We start from the raw sequence: 21,601 nt of genomic DNA on the forward strand, positions 1-21,601 counted from the left end.
GCAACTTTTGTCAACATTATATATAATATTAATATATTATGTATAATCAGGTTTAAGATATCGAAAGAAATTAATATAATCAAGTTCGGAAAATAGTTATTCTAAAAGTGATGTCGGAAACTTACCCGAATTCAAAATAAGTACTCAACTCCTATGTGTTACATCCCCACTTGTCACCGATTAAAGTGGGCTCCAAGCCTTGGGCTTAAATGGGAGTCTGAGGCCACTCAAAGTGGGTTAAGTGTTTGGGACTGGAATTGGATTTTTATTCCTTAAGGATTCGTAGTATGAGATTTTGGCCCAGTAATGGCTCGTTTATCAAAATACAAATGCGACCTGCCTATGGCCTAGTGCTTTGGGCTTTGACAAAATTAACATATTCTCATATTGTTTATTATTTTATATTAATCATTGACAAAAATATACTAAAATATTCTTAAAAAACTCTAAATGAAATAATTTTTTAAATATATATATATATATTTATAGAACTTAATTAACTAAAATATTGAGAATTATATATCCAAATCCAAATAAAAAACCAAGTGTATAGAGTATAGCATACCCTCTTAGATGGCAATTCATGGTCAAAAGAAGAGAGAGTAGGAGAGACCATCAAACAGAGCGAGATGACGACTTTGGAATTACAGCAGCTAAATAGCTTGGACGCTTCTGACTTCAATCACACTCCCTGTTACTGGTTGTTTTTTCTCCCTGTGTTTCTTGCTTCCATTACTGAAACTCTTTCAATGTTTTGTGACTCATCCCTGGAAATTCAACTGACTGTGTTTTTTTTTTTTTTTTAGTGAGGAGAATGTGTATTTTCTTTGCAAGAAACTTTGCTCTAATGGGATAGCCGATGCTCAAGGGTCTGATCTTTTCGTCGTTTTCATTTCCAATGACAATAAACAGGCATGTACGTTTTCCATTTCCTTTTTGGGTTTTCATTTTTTCTTAGTTTTTTCGCTTGCGTTGGGATTGTTTCTTTAATTCAGATAATGGGATTTTCTTTTTCCTTTTGAAAAGCTCGAAATTTTATATCATACCCTGTTGAAGTTTCAAGGTGTTTCCTTGAAGAAAGAATGGGAAACCCATCTCTTATACTTTACAAAATTTATGATTATTGAACAATCTGTAAAGTGTATTCTTGTAAATAATGCATTTTATTGTTGAGTAATAATTATTCCTTTCCTTTGTGAATCGGGGGCATTTTATGAAATGGCCTTTCAACAAATTGACAAGTGACCTTTTTGTTACAAGTCTAATTTGTAGTAGATTGGTTTCAGCGAAGAATTCTCTGGTTTATAGTTTTGGCAAATATTGTTGTGATGTTTTTGATAAAACTTTGTAGATTCCACTGTGGCATCAAAAGGCTAGCAATAGGGCAGATGGTGTAATCCTCTGGGATTACCATGCTATTTGCATTCAGGTGAGAGCTGAATCTTCAGTATTGCGAAATCAGTTGGCTTAACTGGTAAATTTGTTTCCATTCTCCTGAGCTCTTGGATCAGTTGATGAGTTGACTTATAATTCATGGTTGCCATTTGTCTCCTTTTAGAGAAAAAGAGATGGTGACACTCATTTAGTATGGGACTTGGATTCAAGTCTTCCCTTTCCTTGTCCTTTAGCTACGTATGTGTCTGAAACTGTCCGGCCATCTTTTCAGCTCTTTTCAGAATTTCAGAGGTAATGCTTAGTTTTTTGCTGCTAATGTTTGTATAGAATTACCTGTTGTTGTTGAGTACCTGGATTCGGCTTAAAAGTATTTGCTAATATTTTGTATTTGTGGAACACATATAAAGTTACCTGTCCTTTTTTGTCTTCTTTTGCCTTTTCAGCAAGAAATAATGTGATGATGAAACTGTTAAATCCATGCCTTTCCTTGTAAAACCTCCCATGGTTAATTGATATGCGCCTGAAGTATATAGGTTCTTCAATATATTTGGTGTTAGGATGATGTGCTTATAAAGAATTTGAAGCAAATTATCACACAGTATATATGCAGTTTTAGGAAATTCCTAGGAAGCTTCCTTAGACATATGACATCAAATAAAAGAGGCTCTCGGTCATCCCCAGCAGGGTGTAGATGAAATTTCAAATATAACTTAAACTTAAGAATGTTGATGTCACCAAGTTTTCTCTATGCCTATAGTCGCTTTGATTGATATTATTTTGATAATTATTTTGATTATATCATTATCTTTACCATTGTAATATAATGTGTTTCCAGTAATTAGATACTCTTCTAATTGTATAAGAAACATGCAAGTTGTCATTGGTAGTTCAAAGTCCTGTCTAACTCAACATGAAATGAAAACATTACCATTTGTAAATTGTCTTGCATTGAACTATAGAAGCATTCTGGTGAAGCTTTAAACTCTTCATTTATTGTGTAATTGCCCAATGTTGGAGCTTTTTGCAACATCATTAGAAACACATCTCATTTCTACCCTTTTCCAATTTGTTGTTCTAAATGAGCACAGAAAAATTGATGCCTCGTGTTCATTGATGTAGGATGTTCACAGTCTAAGCATGAATTCATGCATTTCTTCTGAGAAACTTCCCTTTTTTGTTACCCTCTTTTTTTTTTTCCTATCATCAGGTTTTTCCGGGTTGTGCATGCTCCAATATTCCTTCGTCACTTTGCATCTGATAGAAGACACATGAAAGATTCTGAAGGGAATTGGACCGCTCAACCTCCTACATATGAAACCATAGTTGCTGAAGGTACGTTGCTGGCAACCATATGCCAAGTATATACCTATCAATTGCACATCTGTTCTACTCCTATTGGGTTAACACTGCATAATTATCAAAATTTCCTCAGGTCTTGTCTATAATGTCTTATCTGGTTTTGGGGCATGTAGAAGATTAATTAGTCTCAGAGAGTAATCACTTTTGTCACAATATTTTACCAAGCTAAATCCCAAAGAGATTGGCTGCTTGTTGAGCCTTTCATCTGCTGTATTTTTCTTTTTGTTTTGCTCTTAGTCTCTTCCTATTTGTCTGTCTGCAGTTTTCGCTCTTGTAGTTCTGTATTTGTGAACTCCTTTCCCGTTGTTAGCAAATAATAATAAACTGCTAGTTGGGTACAATGGATTGACTGTGTTTAAACTGTAACTTTTTTAATGACCAGAAGAAATTCCTATGGGCTAGAAAGTGAGTTAATATGTAAACTGAGAATGCCTTTCTGCAAATTTTAGAGGTTTTGAAGACTTCAGATTCCAAACTTCCGTGAGCATGAGTGCATTGAGAGCTATTAGACTTCTGCTAGAGGAGTTTTCTGTTGGATCATACCAAAAATCAAATCACTTCTTACCTTTTAATGGATTATCCGAGGAAGAAAGATAATACACAAATTTCTGTAAATTGTTTATTGGCGTATACCTTGTTGACTCCATGTTCTCTGCAGTCCTTTCTTTCTCATGCATAGTTACTATTGTTGATGTTAGACTCTACACTGTTGATTAAAATTTTGATGTAGGATTAAACTCCGCTTTAAGGTATTGGAAGAATATGATTTATTCTAAGCAATTTCTATAAGGCTTTTACTTTAGGTTTTGTTTAACTCTTGTTGGCGATGTGCTTATGTAGATGGATCTGTGCACAACTTAAATGAGTACATTGAGATCCATGCTGCAGATGTGGGAAAAAACCTACCAGCTGATTTGACCAGTGCTGTTTATAGTCAGAAGCATGGTGTGGTTATTGGTGAAGCACAGCTTGAGGAATTCTTTTCTCAAATTTCTTGATTTGGTGGATATTTTTAGCTAGTAGAAGCCAACAACTGGCACGTTTGATGCATCATCTTCAATACTTAGAACAGCCACTGTACGAATGTGTTTTGATAGCTGTATGTGTTGTGTGCACCAGACTGCAAAAATGACGGCGAGCAAACTTGATGGAATATTGTTCATATATATTATATACAAGATGGAGTAATCTTACTTCATTTCATTTTCCATTGGAATGAAATAATTTTTGGTCTTTGGTAAGTGCATTGTTAACTCTTTGTTGGACAGTCTAATAGTTGTTCTTCCTTCGGCTCTTTCCCAGCGAATCAATCCTTGCCCCATGGCATTATTATTATTTGCAACTCCAATGGGTGGATAGCATTCAAGAAGGCTAGGTAGAATCGAGTATCCTGAGCTCTATGGCTTCCCACCTCGGGGGTATTTGACTCTTAGTCATAAGCCTTGAGGTTTACTTGTGAATTGTGATGTTTCTTGATGGCTGATGGGGTATGATAGCAATAATAAGGAATAATGAATTTAACATAAAGAAATTCTACAACAATTTTGTGCCTGATGCACGTTCTAGTTAGATGGATCATCAACACGAAGATGCACAAGTCCTACATGTTAGAAACCTCTCAATCAAATATTTTAGATCAAATCAATATCTTCCCATTTCTATAATACATGGGACGTTCATTTTTATTTAGTCAATACTTGAAAAAATGAATAATGCATAATAATAATTATTATCCTCAACACATCAAACAATGATGCAGGCCTAGTCCTTGCATACATATTTCACATCACAAATGAAATATGAAAGGCATGTACCTAATGCCGTTAACTGGCAAGTAGTCTTAGTTGGTGGTTCTTGCCAGCAAAGGCTGTATCCCCGTGGGACTGCCTAGCCATTCCCATTCAAATAGCAGCAGTAATCCAAACACCGGTAGTGAAGAACTTCTGAAAAAAGATGGTGACTACACTGTGGACGGGCAGGCCTGATTTAGATTTCATCCTCGCCATCTGAAAGCAAAAATTCTTGTATTTGCTCCCTAGAAACAGGAACGGAGAAAAGGAAAGTTAAAAAATTTAAAGAGGTAATATGATGCTACCTTGTATAACTGCATAAAAACTATTTGTACATGCACCATGAACAGGAAAGCCATGATTTCTGGCAACTATTACAGAAAAGTTTTTGCAGTAGAATAGTACAAGTAAACATGTGCACGATAGACAATGTTTGCGTACACATTGGACACATATATGTGTACATTAGTTGAAGATGATGGATCAATAATCTGATATTTGTATGAAATGTATGTATTTATGAATATTTAAGTTCTCACCTTAACAAACTAAAATCCCCTCGATCACCATGCTTTGCTCTGGTAATCAAAGGCTGGGGTAGGAGGGAAACAAATTGCTCCATCAATGAGGGTTCTTTAGGAATTATCTGAAACTGGCAACTTGAACAAGCAGCAGCAGCAAAAATATCTGAATTTTCGTTACTTTGAAGACTTCTCAAACTTGATGAGAAGTTTGATTTATTGAGTGGACTATTGCAAATAGGACAAAATGACTCTGAAGAGAGAGATCCATTAGGCTTGATACTATGTCTCTTTTGACGTCTACGAGTTGCCAACGGAACACTAGAGTCATGGATATCTGGAATCCTATTAAAGTGAAATGGAGTGAGCTTTCCAGCTGTTCGTACAATCGTGCACTCTCGAGAAGGATTTTCTTCCTGAAAAAAAGCATTTTAAATAAGGAACTTGCAGGAACTTCAAGAAAAAAAAAACTGGCAGCTGGCCACACTTTTTTAATGTCTAACAATTACCAACAGGAATTTTCTTTCCAAGCAAAATAAGCTCCTGTATAGCATATAACTTAAACAGGTTAAAAGAACACCTCCTTCGTGGTTTGAAGAGCAAAGGTAAGATTGAACTGCTCAATGAGGCACAGCACCTTGCCTACCCACAAGCCCTCCCAACCCCAAGGAGGAAGACAACAGCAAGACTCCCTATGCACAGAATATGCCCCCAAAAGACACTAAAAGTAGCAAATACTGAATAAAAGAATGTGAAAACTCCAAGAAATTCTACCTGCAGTACTTTAACAAATGATGATACCAAGCCATTGATACTGGAGCATGGACCATTAAGCAACTCCACTATCTTGAGTCTGCCCTGCCAGAATGAGTTCAGGCCAGTCATTCAGTTATAGAGAAACTGATTAGTCAGGTGTATCATAGATATATTTCCATGAAACTATATGGTTGCCACATAATGGATAAATAAAAAGAATAAATCAGATTAATTCAGAACGTTCAACTAATAGTTATATATGCACAAAAGAAATTCATTTATGAAAGTAAAAGATGAGGTTACAAACCCATCAAGGCTGCAAAGGGTGTTGAGCTCTTGTGCAGGACAATCACGGAGAGGAAGCACAACAGGGACCTGCCATCTTGAATCAACGTACTGTATGTCTGCAGATAACGAATAGCCCTGACCCTGAAAAGGCCAAGGTGATCAAATAAGATAGGTAGTGAATTATAATGAGAACTTAAAGAGCAAGAAATTATGAATAAATATCAAGGATAACCAATGAGGGGGGAGGGGTGGGCTATGCGACTAGTGCTCCCTGGTATGCTTATTTCACCCCTGGGTAACTGCACTAAGATATATTATTTTTACTAACCATATAAAGTATAAAATTAATTTATTAGGAAGAGAAAATGGCCCTTCAAACCTCTTCAAGTTATATTTTTGTTTGCAGTTCCTAGCACAATGACCTCTATCTCATGCATGTTTCTCACTCTAACCTCATAAAACTAGCACAGATGACTAATGAGTTAGGAATAAAAGCACAAAAACTTCTAATTTCTAAAATATGTTCAAAGATGAACAATTACACTTGTTGTGTTAGACGTTGCTCCAATTGAAAGCAACTCCTCTAGTCTACCTAGCAAATTGCCACTTCACATTCTACATCACAATGGGTTACCAGTTTAAGATTTTGACCTGGGACCAACCTCAAAACTCCTTCAGACAACAGACAACCCCTTCACAACTTGAGCTGAAGACCAACAGCTAAATGTTATCATATTGATAGAATGAATTAGTTGTTTTCACCATAGACAATAGAAGTAGCTTTTTTCCAATAAAAGACCAATTTACCTTCACCGTGGCAGAAATGACATGGCAAGCAATCCTTGATGTGCACGATCCTAGCACAACTCTAGTGTACCTATTTTGAGAAGCAACCTACAACAAATACATTAATCAATCCTCCATCTCTTTCTCCCCATATTCACAGTTCAAACATAAAATTTAGAGCCAAACCCTTTGCAAGGACAACATCCGCAGATGTATGAGAAGATCTTCTTTCCCAGTAACATCACTGACAGCATCTAATAACTTCTTCATTCTCTCCTTACCATCAATATTATCTGAAGAGAAAATATTCTCAATTGGAACAACATACAACTCCTTTTCCGGTGGGGCTAAATTCGACACAATTGATCTAATATCCTCAATTGCCTTCTCAGCGTCTTGAGAAGCAAATGAATGAATAGAACTTTCATCAATAAATGCAACTCCAACACCAAAAACTGGCAATGACCTATCTTTACTTGCATCAAAATTCGTCTGTGCTCTACATTGTATCTCATGTACAAATTGCAAAACCACCCTAAAATCCCAACAAACATAAATAAACATTCTTAGAAAACATGTTCCAAATTGTTAACACATATATATTAAAAAAAAAACCAGAGAGAAAAACCTGGAGGAAGGGCCACCAGAGAAAGCGACGAGAACTTTGTCTGAAGGAGTAATCATAGCGTTATAACTAACAGCCTGCTTGAACTTTCCGTACAAATTGGTCTTAAAGCAATCCTTGCAAAATCTGGCATCATCCCCACCGATGCCGCAGCAAACGGGTTCGTTGGACTTGCACTTCACGCACAGATTTTGGTGAGTGGTGGCGCTTCCATTTATTCCTCCTCTTGTCGTTGGTTGTCGCTGTTCCTCCTCAACCTCGTACTCTTTGTAGCAACCGGACGAATTGCACGTCGCCGAATTGCACGCCATCACTCACTTTTTTGTTCTGCCCTGTTTTCGTCAATCACCGTAGCTTTGTCCTTGGTAGGGTTTAAGGACTTCGCTTAAGTATAAAAAATAAAAAAAAAATTAATTTTGTACTTTCAGCTGGTTCTAATTACCGAACTACCCTTATTTCGCTGTAAAAAAAAAAAAAAAGAACTTTCTAGCACTAAGCCCTCGCAGTTCAGCCACTTTCGCTCCTCGAACGAAAACTATCGCTTCTCTGGTGGAACGTATCGCCGTCGTGGCCGGCCACCGCTTTGATAAGGTACCGGAAGCCATCTTTGTTTTTTTTTTCATTCTTTCATGTATGACTTTATATTAGTTTTTGTGTTTTTTTTTACCTCAAGTTCAAGAGGGCTTTTTTTTTTTTTCTTTTTTAAGAATCACTCCGACAAGAACACAACCGAAACCACACCTAACTATTTAATCCCCTCCACCGTTTTGGAGACCCCTTTCTCAAGTTTCAGTGGGTTTTAACTGGGTATTTCATCTTTTGCTTCTTTGTGTGGTGGGTCTTTGTTTCTACTTTGTTTATTGCTTTCATTCTCATTTGCATGAATGTATATTCAAATGTTGAGTCTGAGTATTACATTTTACCGATTATGCTAATTTAATAGAACTTAGAATTATTTTTATAGAAAATTATGGTAAAATTAGAACAAATATTCCCGGTGTTTTCATATTCTCTTTTTTGCATAAAGCTGTTTTTTTGGCTTGTTGTTTTGTAATGAAGAACGTTTTGTGTAGAAAACTATGGGAAACAACATTTGATAATTATCCTAAATGTTTCTCCCCTTTTTTGATCAAAAGCAAATACAGTGAGGATGGGATTACCAAATGCAAGTGGGGACTTGTCAACGGAAGTGGAGGTAGATGCTTTCAGACGCCTCTTTCCTCTTCGTTTCTATGAGAAACATCTTTCAGAATCTATACGCCCTGATGCTCGGCCACTTGGAAGAGCAAGAGATACCACTATTGCCCTTGGTTAGTCAAGAAAAAGAAAAACCGTCTTTGAACTGGTCTGTGGCATGATTTTTCTTCATACTTGAATCTGATTTCTTTAAATCTCTAGGGGCTGTGGCATCTGCTAATGGTTCAGCACTTGCAAAGATTGGCTCAACTGTAAGTTTCTCACTTTCTCTCGATACATACAGCTTTATATTGGCGAGCAGTCAAAGCCTGGAGTTTAATGATTTGTTCCTTGCAATCCATAGACAATGTTGGCTGCTATCAAAATGGAGGTCATGACCCCCTCAACAGAAACACCAGACGAGGGTTGTGTAGGTTAGTTGCCATAAGCGGCATGCTTTCTTGTCTCTCTTTCTCTTTCTTAAAACATATCTCTTCTCTTTCACATTTTATTGTAATATTTCTTTTTCTCAATTTTCAGCTATCGATTTCCACATGCCTCCAATTTGTTCTCCAATTGTTAGGCCTGGCAGACCGGCTGAGGCAGCACCAGTTGTGTCAAAGCAGTTATCTGACACTATTTTAAGGCATGCCAATTTATTTTTTTTAATTGTGTATCGCTGCTGAGGTGCACTCTACTTAAGTCTTTTCAATTTATATTTAGTTGTGATTTTTGTTTGTTCTCTAAATTATCTCAAATGAAGAGGCTATAATTTACTATTTTCCCCTTCTATAACTTATTTTCTTCTTCACATGCATATTTACATTTGATTATTTATGTAGTTAACTAGGTATCAGCCTTGAATTTGAAACTCGAGTTCTCCTTTGTGTGGCTTTGTACTTGCTGAAGCACGCTGCTCAATTATTTGTCTTAATTTGTTGGTGGTTTCTTTTTCGTTGATGCTCCATACTCTTAAACTATGTTCTGTTTCAAAATCTTCCACCTTGATTCGATGTTTGGCACTTATGTTCTCAAACAACTCCTCACACGTGTAATTTCAGTTCTGGCATGATTAGTCTGAAGGAACTTTGCTTGGTTAGTGGAAAAGCTGCTTGGATGGCATATTTGGTAGGTGGTTGTGGTTTAAAATGTCTTCATTGTCCATCTTAGGACTTTCAAATTTATTTAAGACCTCAGTCTGGCATCTGGTGTTATACAAGTTAATATCAAAATTCAGGCAGTGTCATAGTGCCTTTGTTCTCCTTGAATAAAAAAGTGACATAGTCTTCTGCTCTTGCAGGACATATACTGCTTGGATGCTGATGGTGCTCTTTTTGACACTGCATTACTCTCAGCAGTTGCTGCTTTTTCTCATTGTAAGAATTTCGCACTTTTCCGTCATATATTTCAATAGCAACCAACTAATGGCTCTAAACATAACAATACTTGCTCAAAACAACCAACCCTTCCCAAGGAAATAAAATTGAAACATAAGGCAAAGAAAGTTTGCACTGGTGAAAGGCCTTTGTTAAAGATGAAAAAGTTATGCATCACATGAGGAATTCCTCCAAGGTAAGGCGAAATAAAAGTAGCATATGAGCCTTTATTTATCAAGAGTGCATGGTTCTGAGCTGACAGAACACTCTTGAAACAGAAGGCTCCTTTTCTGCCTGTTCTTGTTAAGGATTTTTGTGATAAATTACAAAAAAGCTACATCCACCAGATGAATTAGCATAAGTCCCCAAAATGTTGCTTGATTTTGTTTCAGGGCCAACATTTGGAGCATCATACATTGTTCATTAGTGTGTTTGAGGATCTTGTGTTCTATATACAAATTACTTTCTATGGTTGTGACATAGGATGGGCTTTCTACAATTTTTAGATCAGATGATTTGGAAATGAATTTCATTTATTAGCAGAAAATGTTCAAGTTGGCTTCTGAGGGGAATATTTTACAGATGTGTCAATCGGGCCAATATTCTATTACAAGGCTTGTCATCTAAAAAACTCTTTCTAGTGGTAGTTTATATTTTATTGACAAATGTTTACTTAATGATTAATTCATGTATTCAATAATTTTTTCTATTGGTATTTCCCTATGTGTTTCTGTATAGACAAACAGGGAGGTTTAATAATGTTTCTATTGAATTAGCCCCACTCTTTGATCTTTACATTTCTAAGCCATTTTAAATCAAAACTTGGTGAATCCATATCCATATGCAGAATCTGGGGAAAAAGAATATGCTTGCTGACAATTTGCTTCCTGCATGAATAGGTGCATTAGCAGGGTGACTGTCTGTAAACCTTGCTGCAAAACAAGGGTAATTAAGACTTCAGGATTTAAAATATGAAGCAAGGTCAACTATCTGCTAGGCCTGCAATTTTCAGTCCATTTAATTAGAAGTTTCAAACTTGACACTTTTTTTTTTTGAAAAGCAAATTTGACACTTATATAATTCTTGCCCATCTTGATATCCCATGCAAAGCTTTTCTATATCTTCAGATCTTGATATTCTCTTTGCAGCTACACTGTTGGCGAATAGATTGGTTTTGGAGTGTCTAATACTTTGGTTTTTATTCCTTACTCTCTGTATTTACTTATTATTCTAGAGCGAGGTGTATTCTGTTTTTGTGTTGGACTCTGATATACTTTTGATTCAACTCGGGCTCTTATAAACAATTATTCTGTAACTATAGTCTAATTGCTTTATTTTTATGAAAATTTTCTATCTTACAGTGGAAATCCCAGTAGTTTCTCTCAATGATGATGGAAAAATAGTTCTTTTGTCTGAGGAACAAGAAGGAATGTCAGAAAGGGAGCCAGTCAATAGGGAGAAGAGAAAACTTACTCTATGCAGCATTCCATTCTCATTGACATGTATACTTCACAAGAATTACATTCTGGCAGATCCGACTGCAGAGGAAGAATCTATTATGGAAACTCTGGTAACTATAGTCTTAGATTCATCTAGTCAACTTGTGTCGCTCTATAAACCGGGTGGACCAGTTCTTGCATATACATCAGCTATCCAGGTCAGTTCAATTTTAAGTCGTGGTGGCACTAAAATGTTTAATTAAATGCAAATTATTTGGCAATGCTTTAGCAGCATAAGGAATTTAAGTTTGTGTTTTTATGATGGGATAGCTTTAACAGAAATGTTAGACCTAAAGGACATTTCTTTATATGAGGAAAATAGTGTATATGAATGTGGGTTGACATGTTCATGGTTGTAATAAAGCTTTTGGCTTCTGTCAGTATTTCAAGCCCTTGGAGAGCAATTCTCATAATAATAGAAAAAAAATTTCAGATTTGTTGGTGTTCTGAAGCATTTTCAGTATGATATGCATCTGCATACCCTATTGAAATTCTAAAAAATTTATGGGCTAAAAGCTGGTATGGAAATTGCTTCTGTTGTTGCAGGATTGCATTGCCATAACACGGCAAAGAGTGAAGGAACTTCAGAAGATTCTAGAGGAAGCCATTTCTGTAATGGAGGTTGACTAATCTTGGTTTTTACTCATTTAAGGGTTTTGTCAGTCAATTTGTGCAGTTTAATGGTAGTGATTCTCATTTTAAATTATCATTGTTCATTCTATTGTGTTTGTTTAGTGACATTACTGGTTCAGGACAGATTTTGGGAGAGAGAGTGTAATGAATCAATTCTGATACGTAAGTGGAAAATTTTGTTTATTGCCTTTTGATATCTATTGATACGCTTTCCGAGAGGGATAGAACATGACTAGTGGACTGATGCTTTGATAACTTTAGTGCTGTGAATGAAGGCCACCCTGATCTTGTGGTAATTGTAACAGTGTACCCTATGTGACTTAACGCAGACCCTTTGCAAACTTGCAATTAATTTTTTTGTATATAGTTAGAATTGTTTTTTTATGTTGATTAAATCTCCTTCAACGGAAAGGTCCAAACTGTTTGGTTTGGCTTAATGGAATGTGTCTCAGAGAGCCGTTTCTGACTAGATTCCAACTGGATTCTCTCAACCTTGAACTGACAAGTTGTGCGCCAGCCGTGTTTCAATTTTTGGTCGGGGACGAGGTAGCTCTGGACTCTGGTGGCGGCTGCAAGGGCTGCCATTCCACCCATTCCAACCTCAGTTTTCTTTGTCCCTCTGAAGCAACCTTTTCTCCTCATAAGGAAATCAATGGAGAACAGAACCTAAAATCCAGCTTGCTATGGCAATCCCGAGGGCCCCAAAAATCTCTTTCCCCTGGACTTGTTGTCAAAGAATTTCGTATCTTTTTCTTAGTGGGTTCTGTTGTTTTATTAACAAGCAACAATTAAAGGTGCCTCTTTAATTCACGGTATTGGGAATGATCACATTACTTACCATCCACTATTACATCTAATGTGAGGATATTGTCATGAACACTATCATAGCTAGTGCCCTAACCCTGAGGATATTGTTATGAATACCTAGGGGGAGGGGTCGTGGTTTCCTCACTCTAGGGGCTTTGATGTTTGAGGAACAACTTGTTGAATCTTGGCTTGTGTTATTGGATTGGTTGCGTTCAGTTAGAAGAAAATGTAAGTTTGTGTAACCTGAGAGATTGATTAACAGGGCACTCACAGAATAATAATTTTTCATGCTGCGTGAATAGGGGGAGAGATTACTCCAACTCCAATGGTGGGAATATTTTTATATAAGGTAAAATAGCTTCACTTTTTTAAATTTTAGTTAAAATTTTAAACGAATTTATTAATTTTTTTAATGAATATTTCATTTCAAAAATACAAACACCCAGGTAATAAAAATTTAAAAAATACTAAAATATCATTTTATATTAATTTTAAAAATTATTATTATATTTTTAAAAAAAATTAAAAAAAGAGCACCAATTCCAAGAAAAGGAAGCACCAGGTGCTCTCTTATCGAGGCTCCCTAGGGAAGCTTCGATGCTCCCTTGCTGAGGATTTTTTTTTAATTAATAAAAAAAATTATATAATAATAATTACAAAAATTAATTAAAAATAAAATTATCTTTTCATTTGTAACATATCAGTAAATTGATAAAAATATTAACAAATTTATATGTTTAAAGAAAAATATTTTGTTAAAATAAAATATTTATTTTAAAAATTAATAATTTTTCTGTAATTATTTTAAAAATTTAGGGTAAGATATTTTACCCTTTTATATATGGTTATCAATACGGATGAGTTGAAATCGTTCATCGATATCTGATTGACAATCGCTAGTGAAGTTTGACAATAAAAGCAAGGTGAAACGTAGGTTGGAGGTGTGGCCTGTTGTAGGCCATAAATACATCTGGAGAAAACAGCGACGGGTGACGGGACCACACCCTTTACGTACGGACCTCTGGGCTTATGCTCTAGGTGTTAATGTAAGTGTTGTCCTTCCATGTTCATTGATTTTTGCATTTTAAAAGATTCAAGGATGTTACAAGTGCTATTCATACAAATCCATATTTTCCATTTATAAAAACAAAATTTGCACTTTGTAAATTCAAGATATCTTTAACTGTGCAAAGAATATTATGTCTGAGTCTAACAGTATGTACCTGTTGCAGGAAAATAATGATCATTTCTCTTTACTCGAAACTTATTCAAATATAATGCCAAATAGAATAAAAATTATAATAAATTAATTTTTAATCACAAAACCAAAAATCATGCTTGAATGGTAATTTTAAAGCACAATCACACCTTTAAATCTGGACATAATTCTTATTTTTCATTGCTTTTCCCGATGACCAGAGCCCAAAAAATAAGAATTTAAATGGTTTGGATTGTCGATATTTCTGCTGAAAGGCTACATATTATTAGTGAATTGAAGGGCTTTCTTTTCTTCTTTTTTTAGTTTAATTAAGACATTGATGGGAGACTTAGAGTTGAATGAAGAAGTGCAGATAGGACCAGAAGTAGGTACATGTCACTTGGCAAAAAGCTGTGAGACCTGGTCCCATTCACATCACCACATAAAAAGAAAAAAAAATCAGTTGCTTTTCACTGAGAAACACAAGCTCAATTATGAAAATCTTTTCACAAGCCAGGAAGAGGAAGACAGTCTGAGAAAAATCTTGTCAATATCTCTTCTCTCTCGTTATCCACCCTCGGCCTTCCCTTGTAGCACTTTTCGAAATCCAACTCAACCAATCACAATTCAGGAAACTCCATCACCGCAACCCCAAAAGATAGATAAGTTAGACACCCCCATTTTCTCTCTCTGTCCCCCTCCCTCCTTGCTGAGAACCGACCTCGAAACAAACTCATCCTCACAAATAGCTCCAATTGCAACCCTCGTAAACCCACATGCCACGTGTTCCTTTCTCCCACCACTAACCATAAAAACTAACCATATTTCAATTCTCAAAATTCCGCTGTCCACAGAAAAAAATATAAAACCAGCGAAGCTTTCAGCACCCAAACGAAAGAAACAGGGAGAAGAGGCAGAAGCTGAAGCGGCAACACCCCAAAATCCCAAACAGAAACAGGAGCAGAGAGACAGGCTGAGAAATTCATATGTTTTGTTCACTATTCTCTTCTCTGTCTTGTCGTTGCTCTTTTTCTTCTTCGTTTCTCCTAGTAAAGCAGATTGCTCTGTTTTAGTTGCTACAGAGTATCCCCAACAATGGCTTCTTTAGTGTCTTCACCCTTCACTCTGCCGTCTTCCAAGCCTGACCAAATTTCTTCTCTTTCTCAAAAACACTTCTTTCTTCACTCATTTCTTCCCAAGAAAACCAACAACCAGCCCAACTCAAAATCTTCCTTGAAAGTAAAATGTGCAGTAACTGGCAATGGCCTTTTCACTCAAACAACACCAGAAGTTCGTAGAATTGTGCCAGAAAAGAAAGACAATCTCCCCACTGTCAAAATTGTCTACGTTGTCCTGGAAGCTCAGTACCAGTCTTCCCTTTCGAATGCAGTCCAGTCCTTGAACCAAACTTCCAACTTTGCTTTATTTGAAGTTGTTGGTTACTTGGTTGAGGAGCTTAGAGATGAAAGTACTTATAAAACCTTCTGTAAAGATCTCGAAGATGCGAATATCTTTATTGGGTCTTTGATTTTTGTTGAGGAGCTTGCATTGAAAGTAAAGGCTGCTGTGGAGAAAGAAAGGGATAGGCTTGATGCTGTTTTGGTGTTCCCTTCAATGCCTGAAGTAATGAGGCTAAACAAGTTGGGTTCTTTTAGTATGTCACAGCTTGGTCAATCAAAGAGTCCATTTTTTAAGTTATTCAAGAGAAAGAAGCAAGGAGCAGGTTTTGCTGATAGTATGTTGAAGCTTGTAAGGACATTGCCTAAGGTTTTGAAATACTTGCCTAGTGATAAGGCACAAGATGCTAGGCTTTACATATTGAGTCTTCAGTTTTGGCTTGGTGGTTCACCTGATAATCTTCAGAATTTCTTGAAAATGATATCAGGCTCTTATGTGCCAGCACTCAAAGGGACAAAGATTGACTATTCAGATCCAGTTTTGTTCTTGGACAGTGGGATTTGGCACCCAATAGCTCCTTCTATGTATGATGACGTGAAGGAGTATTTGAATTGGTATGGTACCAGGAGGGATGTTAATGAGAAGCTTAGGGGGCCTAATGCACCAGTAATTGGATTGGTTTTGCAAAGGAGTCATATTGTTACTGGTGATGAGAGCCACTATGTAGCTGTGATTATGGAGTTAGAGGCAAGAGGGGCAAAAGTGATACCAATTTTTGCTGGTGGACTTGATTTTTCTGGACCAGTTGAGAGGTTCTTGATCGATCCAGTTACCAAGAAGCCAATGGTGAACTCGGTGGTGTCATTAACCGGCTTTGCTCTCGTTGGGGGACCTGCTAGGCAGGACCATCCAAGGGCTGTTGAGGCACTGATGAAGCTGGATGTTCCTTACATTGTTGCACTGCCTTTGGTTTTTCAAACAACGGAGGAGTGGCTAAACAGTACTTTGGGGCTACATCCCATTCAAGTAGCTCTGCAAGTGGCACTTCCAGAGTTGGATGGAGGCATGGAGCCTATCGTTTTTGCCGGCCGTGACCCTAGAACAGGCAAGTGAAGTGACCCACTTTAGAATGACTCTTATTTAATGATTTATTTTGCCTTTTTTTTAATTGTCATAACTTGTTTGGTTTGCGTACTTAAATTCTTGTTGATACTGTACAATACATTTAGATGAAGATAAAAAGAGGATTTTTTCCTCCTTTTGGAATTTAGACAAGTGCCTAAAATTTGGTGTTCGAGCTATGCCTTTATCTGCTATGCTTTTATTACACTAGTTGTGCCATGTTGTCTGTTGCTTTATCTTAGGAGGCCTCTTTGTTGCTGTCGCATCCTCCACTTACAGTTATTTTCTGTCTCATATATGGCTTTGGACTCAAGTAAATATTGCTTTCAGAGTTAAGTAAAATCGTGTTTTAACTGCAGGGAAATCACACGCTCTTCACAAGAGGGTGGAGCAGCTCTGCACCCGAGCAATCAAGTGGGCTGAACTGAAAAGGAAATCCAAGGTATTTGCTTTTACGCTACATAAATTTCCAATCTATACACATTATATGGCTTCTATTGTTTTCCAAGAGATCATAGATGTAAAATAATTAACCAAAAGGCTTAAATTAACAGCAAAAGTTTTGAGTCTACAGAACATATATGTGTAATGACTGATGATAATGTCTATGTAATCTATTTTAGATAATACAGAACATATATGTGTAATGACTAATGATGATGTCTATGTAATCTATTTAAGATACTATCGCTTACTAGTTAAATCTACTTGTCAAACCTTTAATAATGGAGTTTTTTTCTCACATTTACCTAAAAATGACCTTCAATAAACAATATAGGTGTATAAAATCTTAAATTAGTCATGATTGCCATTTCATCAATCACTTGTTTACAATATGTGTTTGATGGTGATTATGATGATTGAAACTAAAATATCCTTTTTCTTTCTCCACATTCTATGACACACAACTTTATAAAACTTGAGAATATGCTGTTGATTTATTTGATTGGCCTTCTAGACCTTATTAATGTTGCTGGTTTCCTTATATTTCTGTTAGCACATCCCTGCTCTTTTTGGAGTTTTTATGATAAGTGTATGATCGTTGCAGACTCAGAAGAAGTTGGCAATCACTGTATTCAGCTTCCCTCCCGACAAAGGAAATGTTGGCACAGCCGCCTACCTTAATGTTTTTGCCTCCATCTATTCAGTTCTGAAAGACCTAGAGAAAGATGGTTACAATGTTGAAGGCCTTCCAGAGACTGCTGAAGCTTTAATTGAAGATGTAATACATGACAAGGAGGCACAATTTAACAGCCCTAATCTGAACGTTGCTTATAAAATGAGTGTCCGCGAGTACCAAGGCCTTACTCCCTATGCTACTGCTTTGGAGGAAAACTGGGGTAAACCTCCTGGAAATTTGAATTCTGATGGAGAGAATCTTTTGGTATATGGAAAGCAGTATGGTAATGTCTTCATTGGAGTCCAGCCTACTTTTGGTTATGAGGGTGATCCTATGCGGCTGCTTTTCTCCAAATCAGCTAGCCCACATCATGGATTTGCAGCATATTACTCCTTTGTTGAGAAGATTTTCAAAGCTGATGCTGTTCTTCATTTTGGTACTCATGGATCACTTGAATTTATGCCTGGAAAACAGGTGGGAATGAGTGATGTTTGTTACCCTGATAGTCTTATTGGGAATATTCCCAATGTTTATTACTATGCTGCTAACAACCCATCTGAAGCTACCATAGCCAAGCGCCGTAGTTATGCTAATACCATTAGCTATCTGACTCCTCCAGCTGAAAATGCTGGGCTTTACAAGGGACTCAAGCAATTAAGTGAACTCATCTCCTCATACCAGTCCCTTAAAGACTCAGGTCGTGGGCAACAAATAGTTAATTCAATTATCAGCACAGCTAAACAATGCAATCTTGACAAAGATGTGCAACTTCCTGACGAGGGAGAGGAAATTTCAGCAAAAGAACGGGATCTTGTGGTTGGAAAAGTATATTCCAAGATCATGGAGATTGAGTCCCGACTTTTGCCATGCGGGCTTCATGTCATTGGTGAGCCGCCATCTGCCATGGAAGCAGTTGCAACATTGGTCAACATTGCTGCATTGGACCGTCCTGAAGATGCAATTATATCACTGCCAGCTATATTAGCTGGGTCTGTTGGAAGAAACATAGAGGATGTGTACAGAGGAAGTGATAAAGGAATCTTGAAGGATGTAGAGCTTCTGCGGCAAATTACTGAGGCCTCACGTGGTGCAATTTCTGCTTTTGTGGAGCGAACGACCAACAAGAAGGGTCAAGTTGTTGATGTGGCTGATAAGTTGAGCTCTATCCTCGGGTTTGGTATCAATGAACCCTGGATTCAGTACTTGTCAAGCACGAAATTCTACCGTGCAGATAGGGAAAATCTTAGAGTATTGTTTGAGTTCCTAGGAGAGTGTTTGAAGCTGGTTGTTGCTGATAATGAGTTGGGCAGTTTAAAACAAGCATTGGAGGGGAAATATGTTGAACCTGGGCCGGGTGGTGACCCAATTAGAAATCCTAAAGTGTTGCCAACTGGAAAGAACATTCATGCATTGGATCCACAAGCTATTCCAACAGCAGCTGCAATGCAGAGTGCAAAAATTGTGGTAGATAGGTTAATTGAAAGACAGAAGGTTGACAATGGGGGAAAGTATCCAGAGACCATTGCACTTGTATTATGGGGAACAGATAATATTAAAACTTACGGTGAGTCACTGGCTCAAGTCTTGTGGATGATTGGAGTGAGGCCAGTGGCTGATACATTTGGTAGAGTCAACAGGGTGGAAGCAGTTAGCCTTGAAGAGCTTGGCAGGCCCAGGATTGATGTTGTTGTTAATTGCTCTGGAGTTTTCAGAGATCTATTCATAAATCAGGTATTAGTCCTACTATCTAAAAAAAAAGGAAATGTCATACACTAATCCATGCATAGAGATTGCATTTTTCTAACAGTCTCAGAGTTATCTTAAAAACAGGATTTAAACCAGTGGTGTGTCAATTTTTTTTGGCGTCAAACTGTTTAAGCTTCATTTCTGTCTCATCATTTTTTCTGTCTTTCCTTATGATTTTGTGTTCTAATCTCTAATTTTTGGTTGACAGATGAACCTCCTTGATCGAGCTGTGAAGATGGTAGCTGAATTGGATGAACCAGTGGAGCAGAACTATGTAAGGAAGCATGCATTTGAGCAAGCCCAAGCCTTGGGGATTGAGGTTAGAGAAGCTGCAACACGGGTCTTCTCCAACGCCTCAGGATCCTACTCCTCCAATGTCAACCTGGCTGTTGAAAACTCCTCATGGAATGATGAGAAGCAGCTCCAAGATATGTACTTGAGCCGGAAATCTTTTGCTTTTGACTGTGATGCCCCTGGTGCAGGCATGACTGAGAAAAGGAAAGTCTTCGAGATGGCTTTAAGCACAGCAGATGCCACATTCCAAAATCTTGATTCATCAGAAATTTCACTCACTGATGTGAGTCACTACTTTGACTCCGATCCAACAAATCTAGTACAGAACCTACGGAAGGATGGAAAGAAGCCTAGTGCATACATTGCAGACACTACCACAGCTAATGCCCAGGTGTGCACGGTTACATTTTCCTCTGAATGTTAGACAACATATAGGATTGTATCCGAGACTTGCAACATTTTATGCTGATCCTGCAACTCTATTACCATGAATGCACGTTTCACTGTGCCTACTATGCTCCAATTTGCAGGTTCGAACTCTTTCTGAAACCGTGAGACTAGATGCACGAACCAAGTTGTTGAACCCCAAGTGGTACGAAGGAATGATGTCAAGTGGCTATGAAGGAGTCCGTGAAATTGAGAAGCGCCTTACTAATACCGTAGGGTGGAGTGCAACTTCTGGACAGGTCGATAACTGGGTGTACGAAGAGGCTAATTCAACGTTCATTCAAGATGAGAATATGTTGAATAGGCTCATGAGCACCAATCCAAACTCATTCCGGAAGTTGGTGCAAACATTCCTGGAGGCCAATGGACGTGGTTATTGGGAAACTTCGGAGGACAATATTGAGAGGTTGAGGCAGTTGTATTCTGAAGTTGAAGACAAGATCGAAGGCATTGACCGATGAACTGTAAACAAATAGGTTCAGGAGTTGCAAATATGTATTCACACTGATTATTTACTTGGGCCCTTCCCTAGGGGATGAGCTGAAACAACCGTCAGGAACTTGTGGAATGTCAAATTGTTAATTATAAAAAACTTTGCTCTGTGATGATGTCAATTTCACGAGTCATCTCATCCTCCATTTGCTATAACTTGCATTTTCAAATCTATAGGACAATTTGCATAAGCAGGTTTTGGTCTTTAGTATATTGTGAAATAAAAGGTTATTTCAGAAATAATGTAGTTCAAAAATCAAATGAATCTGTTAAGTAGATGGTAGTGTAACAAGTAAAACAATATAAAGAAGATATAAATCAGTTGGAAATTTTAGGTTGGAGGCCACAACTTTAGGGAAACTAGAAAGATTTGGGATATTGAATATGCTGAACTACTCTACATCGAAGAAAACAAATAAATAAATGTAATTTTTCCAAATAAGTAAATTTTTTTGAAGTGAAAATTTTGAATTTTTAAAAAAATTTTGATGAATATTTGGAGTCACATTGATTTGATATTTATAATTAAAGTTTTAATTTGATTTTAAATTTTATTTTTTTTATAATTTATAACCAAAATTTTAATGTAATTTTTTATTTTTTATGTTATTTTTTTAATTTTTAATTTAATTTAATTTTTTAATGTAAAAGAGAGAGAGAGAGAGAGAGAGAGAGAGGATAAGGAAAACATTAATATGTTCAGATTTAATTTTATTTATTATAAGGTAGAAATTTTTAGGGTATTTTTATTTCAACTTCAGGAAACAGGATTC

At 36.9% G+C, this 21,601-nt stretch overlaps 4 protein-coding genes across 5 annotated transcripts; 3 read left to right on the forward strand and 1 right to left on the reverse strand.

Annotated features, from left to right (window-relative positions):
* Positions 537–3,987, forward strand: LOC18598924 (protein N-terminal glutamine amidohydrolase). Of its 2 annotated transcripts, none has more exons than XM_007028666.2 (6): positions 537–700; positions 807–912; positions 1,352–1,429; positions 1,559–1,686; positions 2,603–2,727; positions 3,595–3,987. In XM_007028666.2, exons 1-6 carry the CDS (start codon positions 630–632, stop codon positions 3,750–3,752), a joined length of 666 nt encoding a protein of 221 aa, XP_007028728.2. In that variant the 5' UTR covers positions 537–629; the 3' UTR covers positions 3,753–3,987. The 2 variants fall into 2 exon arrangements, with proteins under 2 accessions (XP_007028728.2, XP_017976855.1); XM_018121366.1 differs by having other exon boundaries at positions 538–700; positions 807–916.
* On the reverse strand, positions 4,360–7,906 carry LOC18598925 (cytoplasmic tRNA 2-thiolation protein 2). The gene is made up of 7 exons (XM_007028668.2): positions 7,524–7,906; positions 7,082–7,430; positions 6,917–7,003; positions 6,129–6,250; positions 5,840–5,918; positions 5,084–5,481; positions 4,360–4,789 (listed from the first exon to the last, which is right to left on the reverse strand). Exons 1-7 carry the CDS (start codon positions 7,829–7,831, stop codon positions 4,741–4,743), a joined length of 1,392 nt encoding a protein of 463 aa, XP_007028730.2. The 5' UTR covers positions 7,832–7,906; the 3' UTR covers positions 4,360–4,740.
* LOC18598926 (exosome complex component RRP43) lies at positions 7,992–12,436 on the forward strand. The gene is made up of 9 exons (XM_007028669.2): positions 7,992–8,111; positions 8,657–8,830; positions 8,919–8,968; positions 9,061–9,130; positions 9,237–9,342; positions 9,758–9,824; positions 9,997–10,072; positions 11,434–11,729; positions 12,118–12,436. The coding sequence occupies exons 2-9, from the start codon at positions 8,671–8,673 to the stop codon at positions 12,199–12,201; spliced, it is 909 nt and encodes a 302-aa protein (XP_007028731.2). The 5' UTR covers positions 7,992–8,111; positions 8,657–8,670; the 3' UTR covers positions 12,202–12,436.
* LOC18598928 (magnesium-chelatase subunit ChlH, chloroplastic) lies at positions 15,096–20,962 on the forward strand. Its single transcript, XM_018121364.1, has 5 exons — positions 15,096–16,712; positions 17,089–17,171; positions 17,778–19,580; positions 19,804–20,280; positions 20,420–20,962. The coding sequence occupies exons 1-5, from the start codon at positions 15,305–15,307 to the stop codon at positions 20,795–20,797; spliced, it is 4,149 nt and encodes a 1,382-aa protein (XP_017976853.1). The 5' UTR covers positions 15,096–15,304; the 3' UTR covers positions 20,798–20,962.

This window comes from Theobroma cacao, chromosome 5 (assembly GCF_000208745.1).
Source record: "Theobroma cacao cultivar B97-61/B2 chromosome 5, Criollo_cocoa_genome_V2, whole genome shotgun sequence".
NCBI classification, from domain to species: Eukaryota; Viridiplantae; Streptophyta; class Magnoliopsida; order Malvales; family Malvaceae; genus Theobroma; species Theobroma cacao.

What these genes read in the sequence shown, in the direction of transcription:
- LOC18598924 (XM_007028666.2), top strand. Translation starts at nt 630, where the DNA reads ATGACGACTTTGGAATTACAGCAGCTAAATAGCTTGGACGCTTCTGAC. An exon ending in AATCACACTCCCTGTTACTG is followed by an intron (nt 701 to 806) that starts GTTGTTTTTTCT and finishes TTTTTTTTTTAG; the next exon opens with TGAGGAGAATGTGTATTTTC. An exon ending in TGAAACCATAGTTGCTGAAG is followed by an intron (nt 2,728 to 3,594) that starts GTACGTTGCTGG and finishes GTGCTTATGTAG; the next exon opens with ATGGATCTGTGCACAACTTA.
- LOC18598925 (XM_007028668.2), bottom strand. Translation starts at nt 7,831, where the DNA reads ATGGCGTGCAATTCGGCGACGTGCAATTCGTCCGGTTGCTACAAAGAG. An exon ending in TCTGGTGGCCCTTCCTCCAG is followed by an intron (nt 7,431 to 7,523) that starts GTTTTTCTCTCT and finishes TTGGGATTTTAG; the next exon opens with GGTGGTTTTGCAATTTGTAC. An exon ending in GGATGTTGTCCTTGCAAAGG is followed by an intron (nt 7,004 to 7,081) that starts GTTTGGCTCTAA and finishes TATTTGTTGTAG; the next exon opens with GTTGCTTCTCAAAATAGGTA.
- LOC18598926 (XM_007028669.2), top strand. Translation starts at nt 8,671, where the DNA reads ATGGGATTACCAAATGCAAGTGGGGACTTGTCAACGGAAGTGGAGGTA. An exon ending in TTATCTGACACTATTTTAAG is followed by an intron (nt 9,343 to 9,757) that starts GCATGCCAATTT and finishes GTGTAATTTCAG; the next exon opens with TTCTGGCATGATTAGTCTGA. An exon ending in CTGCTTGGATGGCATATTTG is followed by an intron (nt 9,825 to 9,996) that starts GTAGGTGGTTGT and finishes CTGCTCTTGCAG; the next exon opens with GACATATACTGCTTGGATGC.
- LOC18598928 (XM_018121364.1), top strand. Translation starts at nt 15,305, where the DNA reads ATGGCTTCTTTAGTGTCTTCACCCTTCACTCTGCCGTCTTCCAAGCCT. An exon ending in AACTGAAAAGGAAATCCAAG is followed by an intron (nt 17,172 to 17,777) that starts GTATTTGCTTTT and finishes TGATCGTTGCAG; the next exon opens with ACTCAGAAGAAGTTGGCAAT. An exon ending in GAGATCTATTCATAAATCAG is followed by an intron (nt 19,581 to 19,803) that starts GTATTAGTCCTA and finishes TTTGGTTGACAG; the next exon opens with ATGAACCTCCTTGATCGAGC.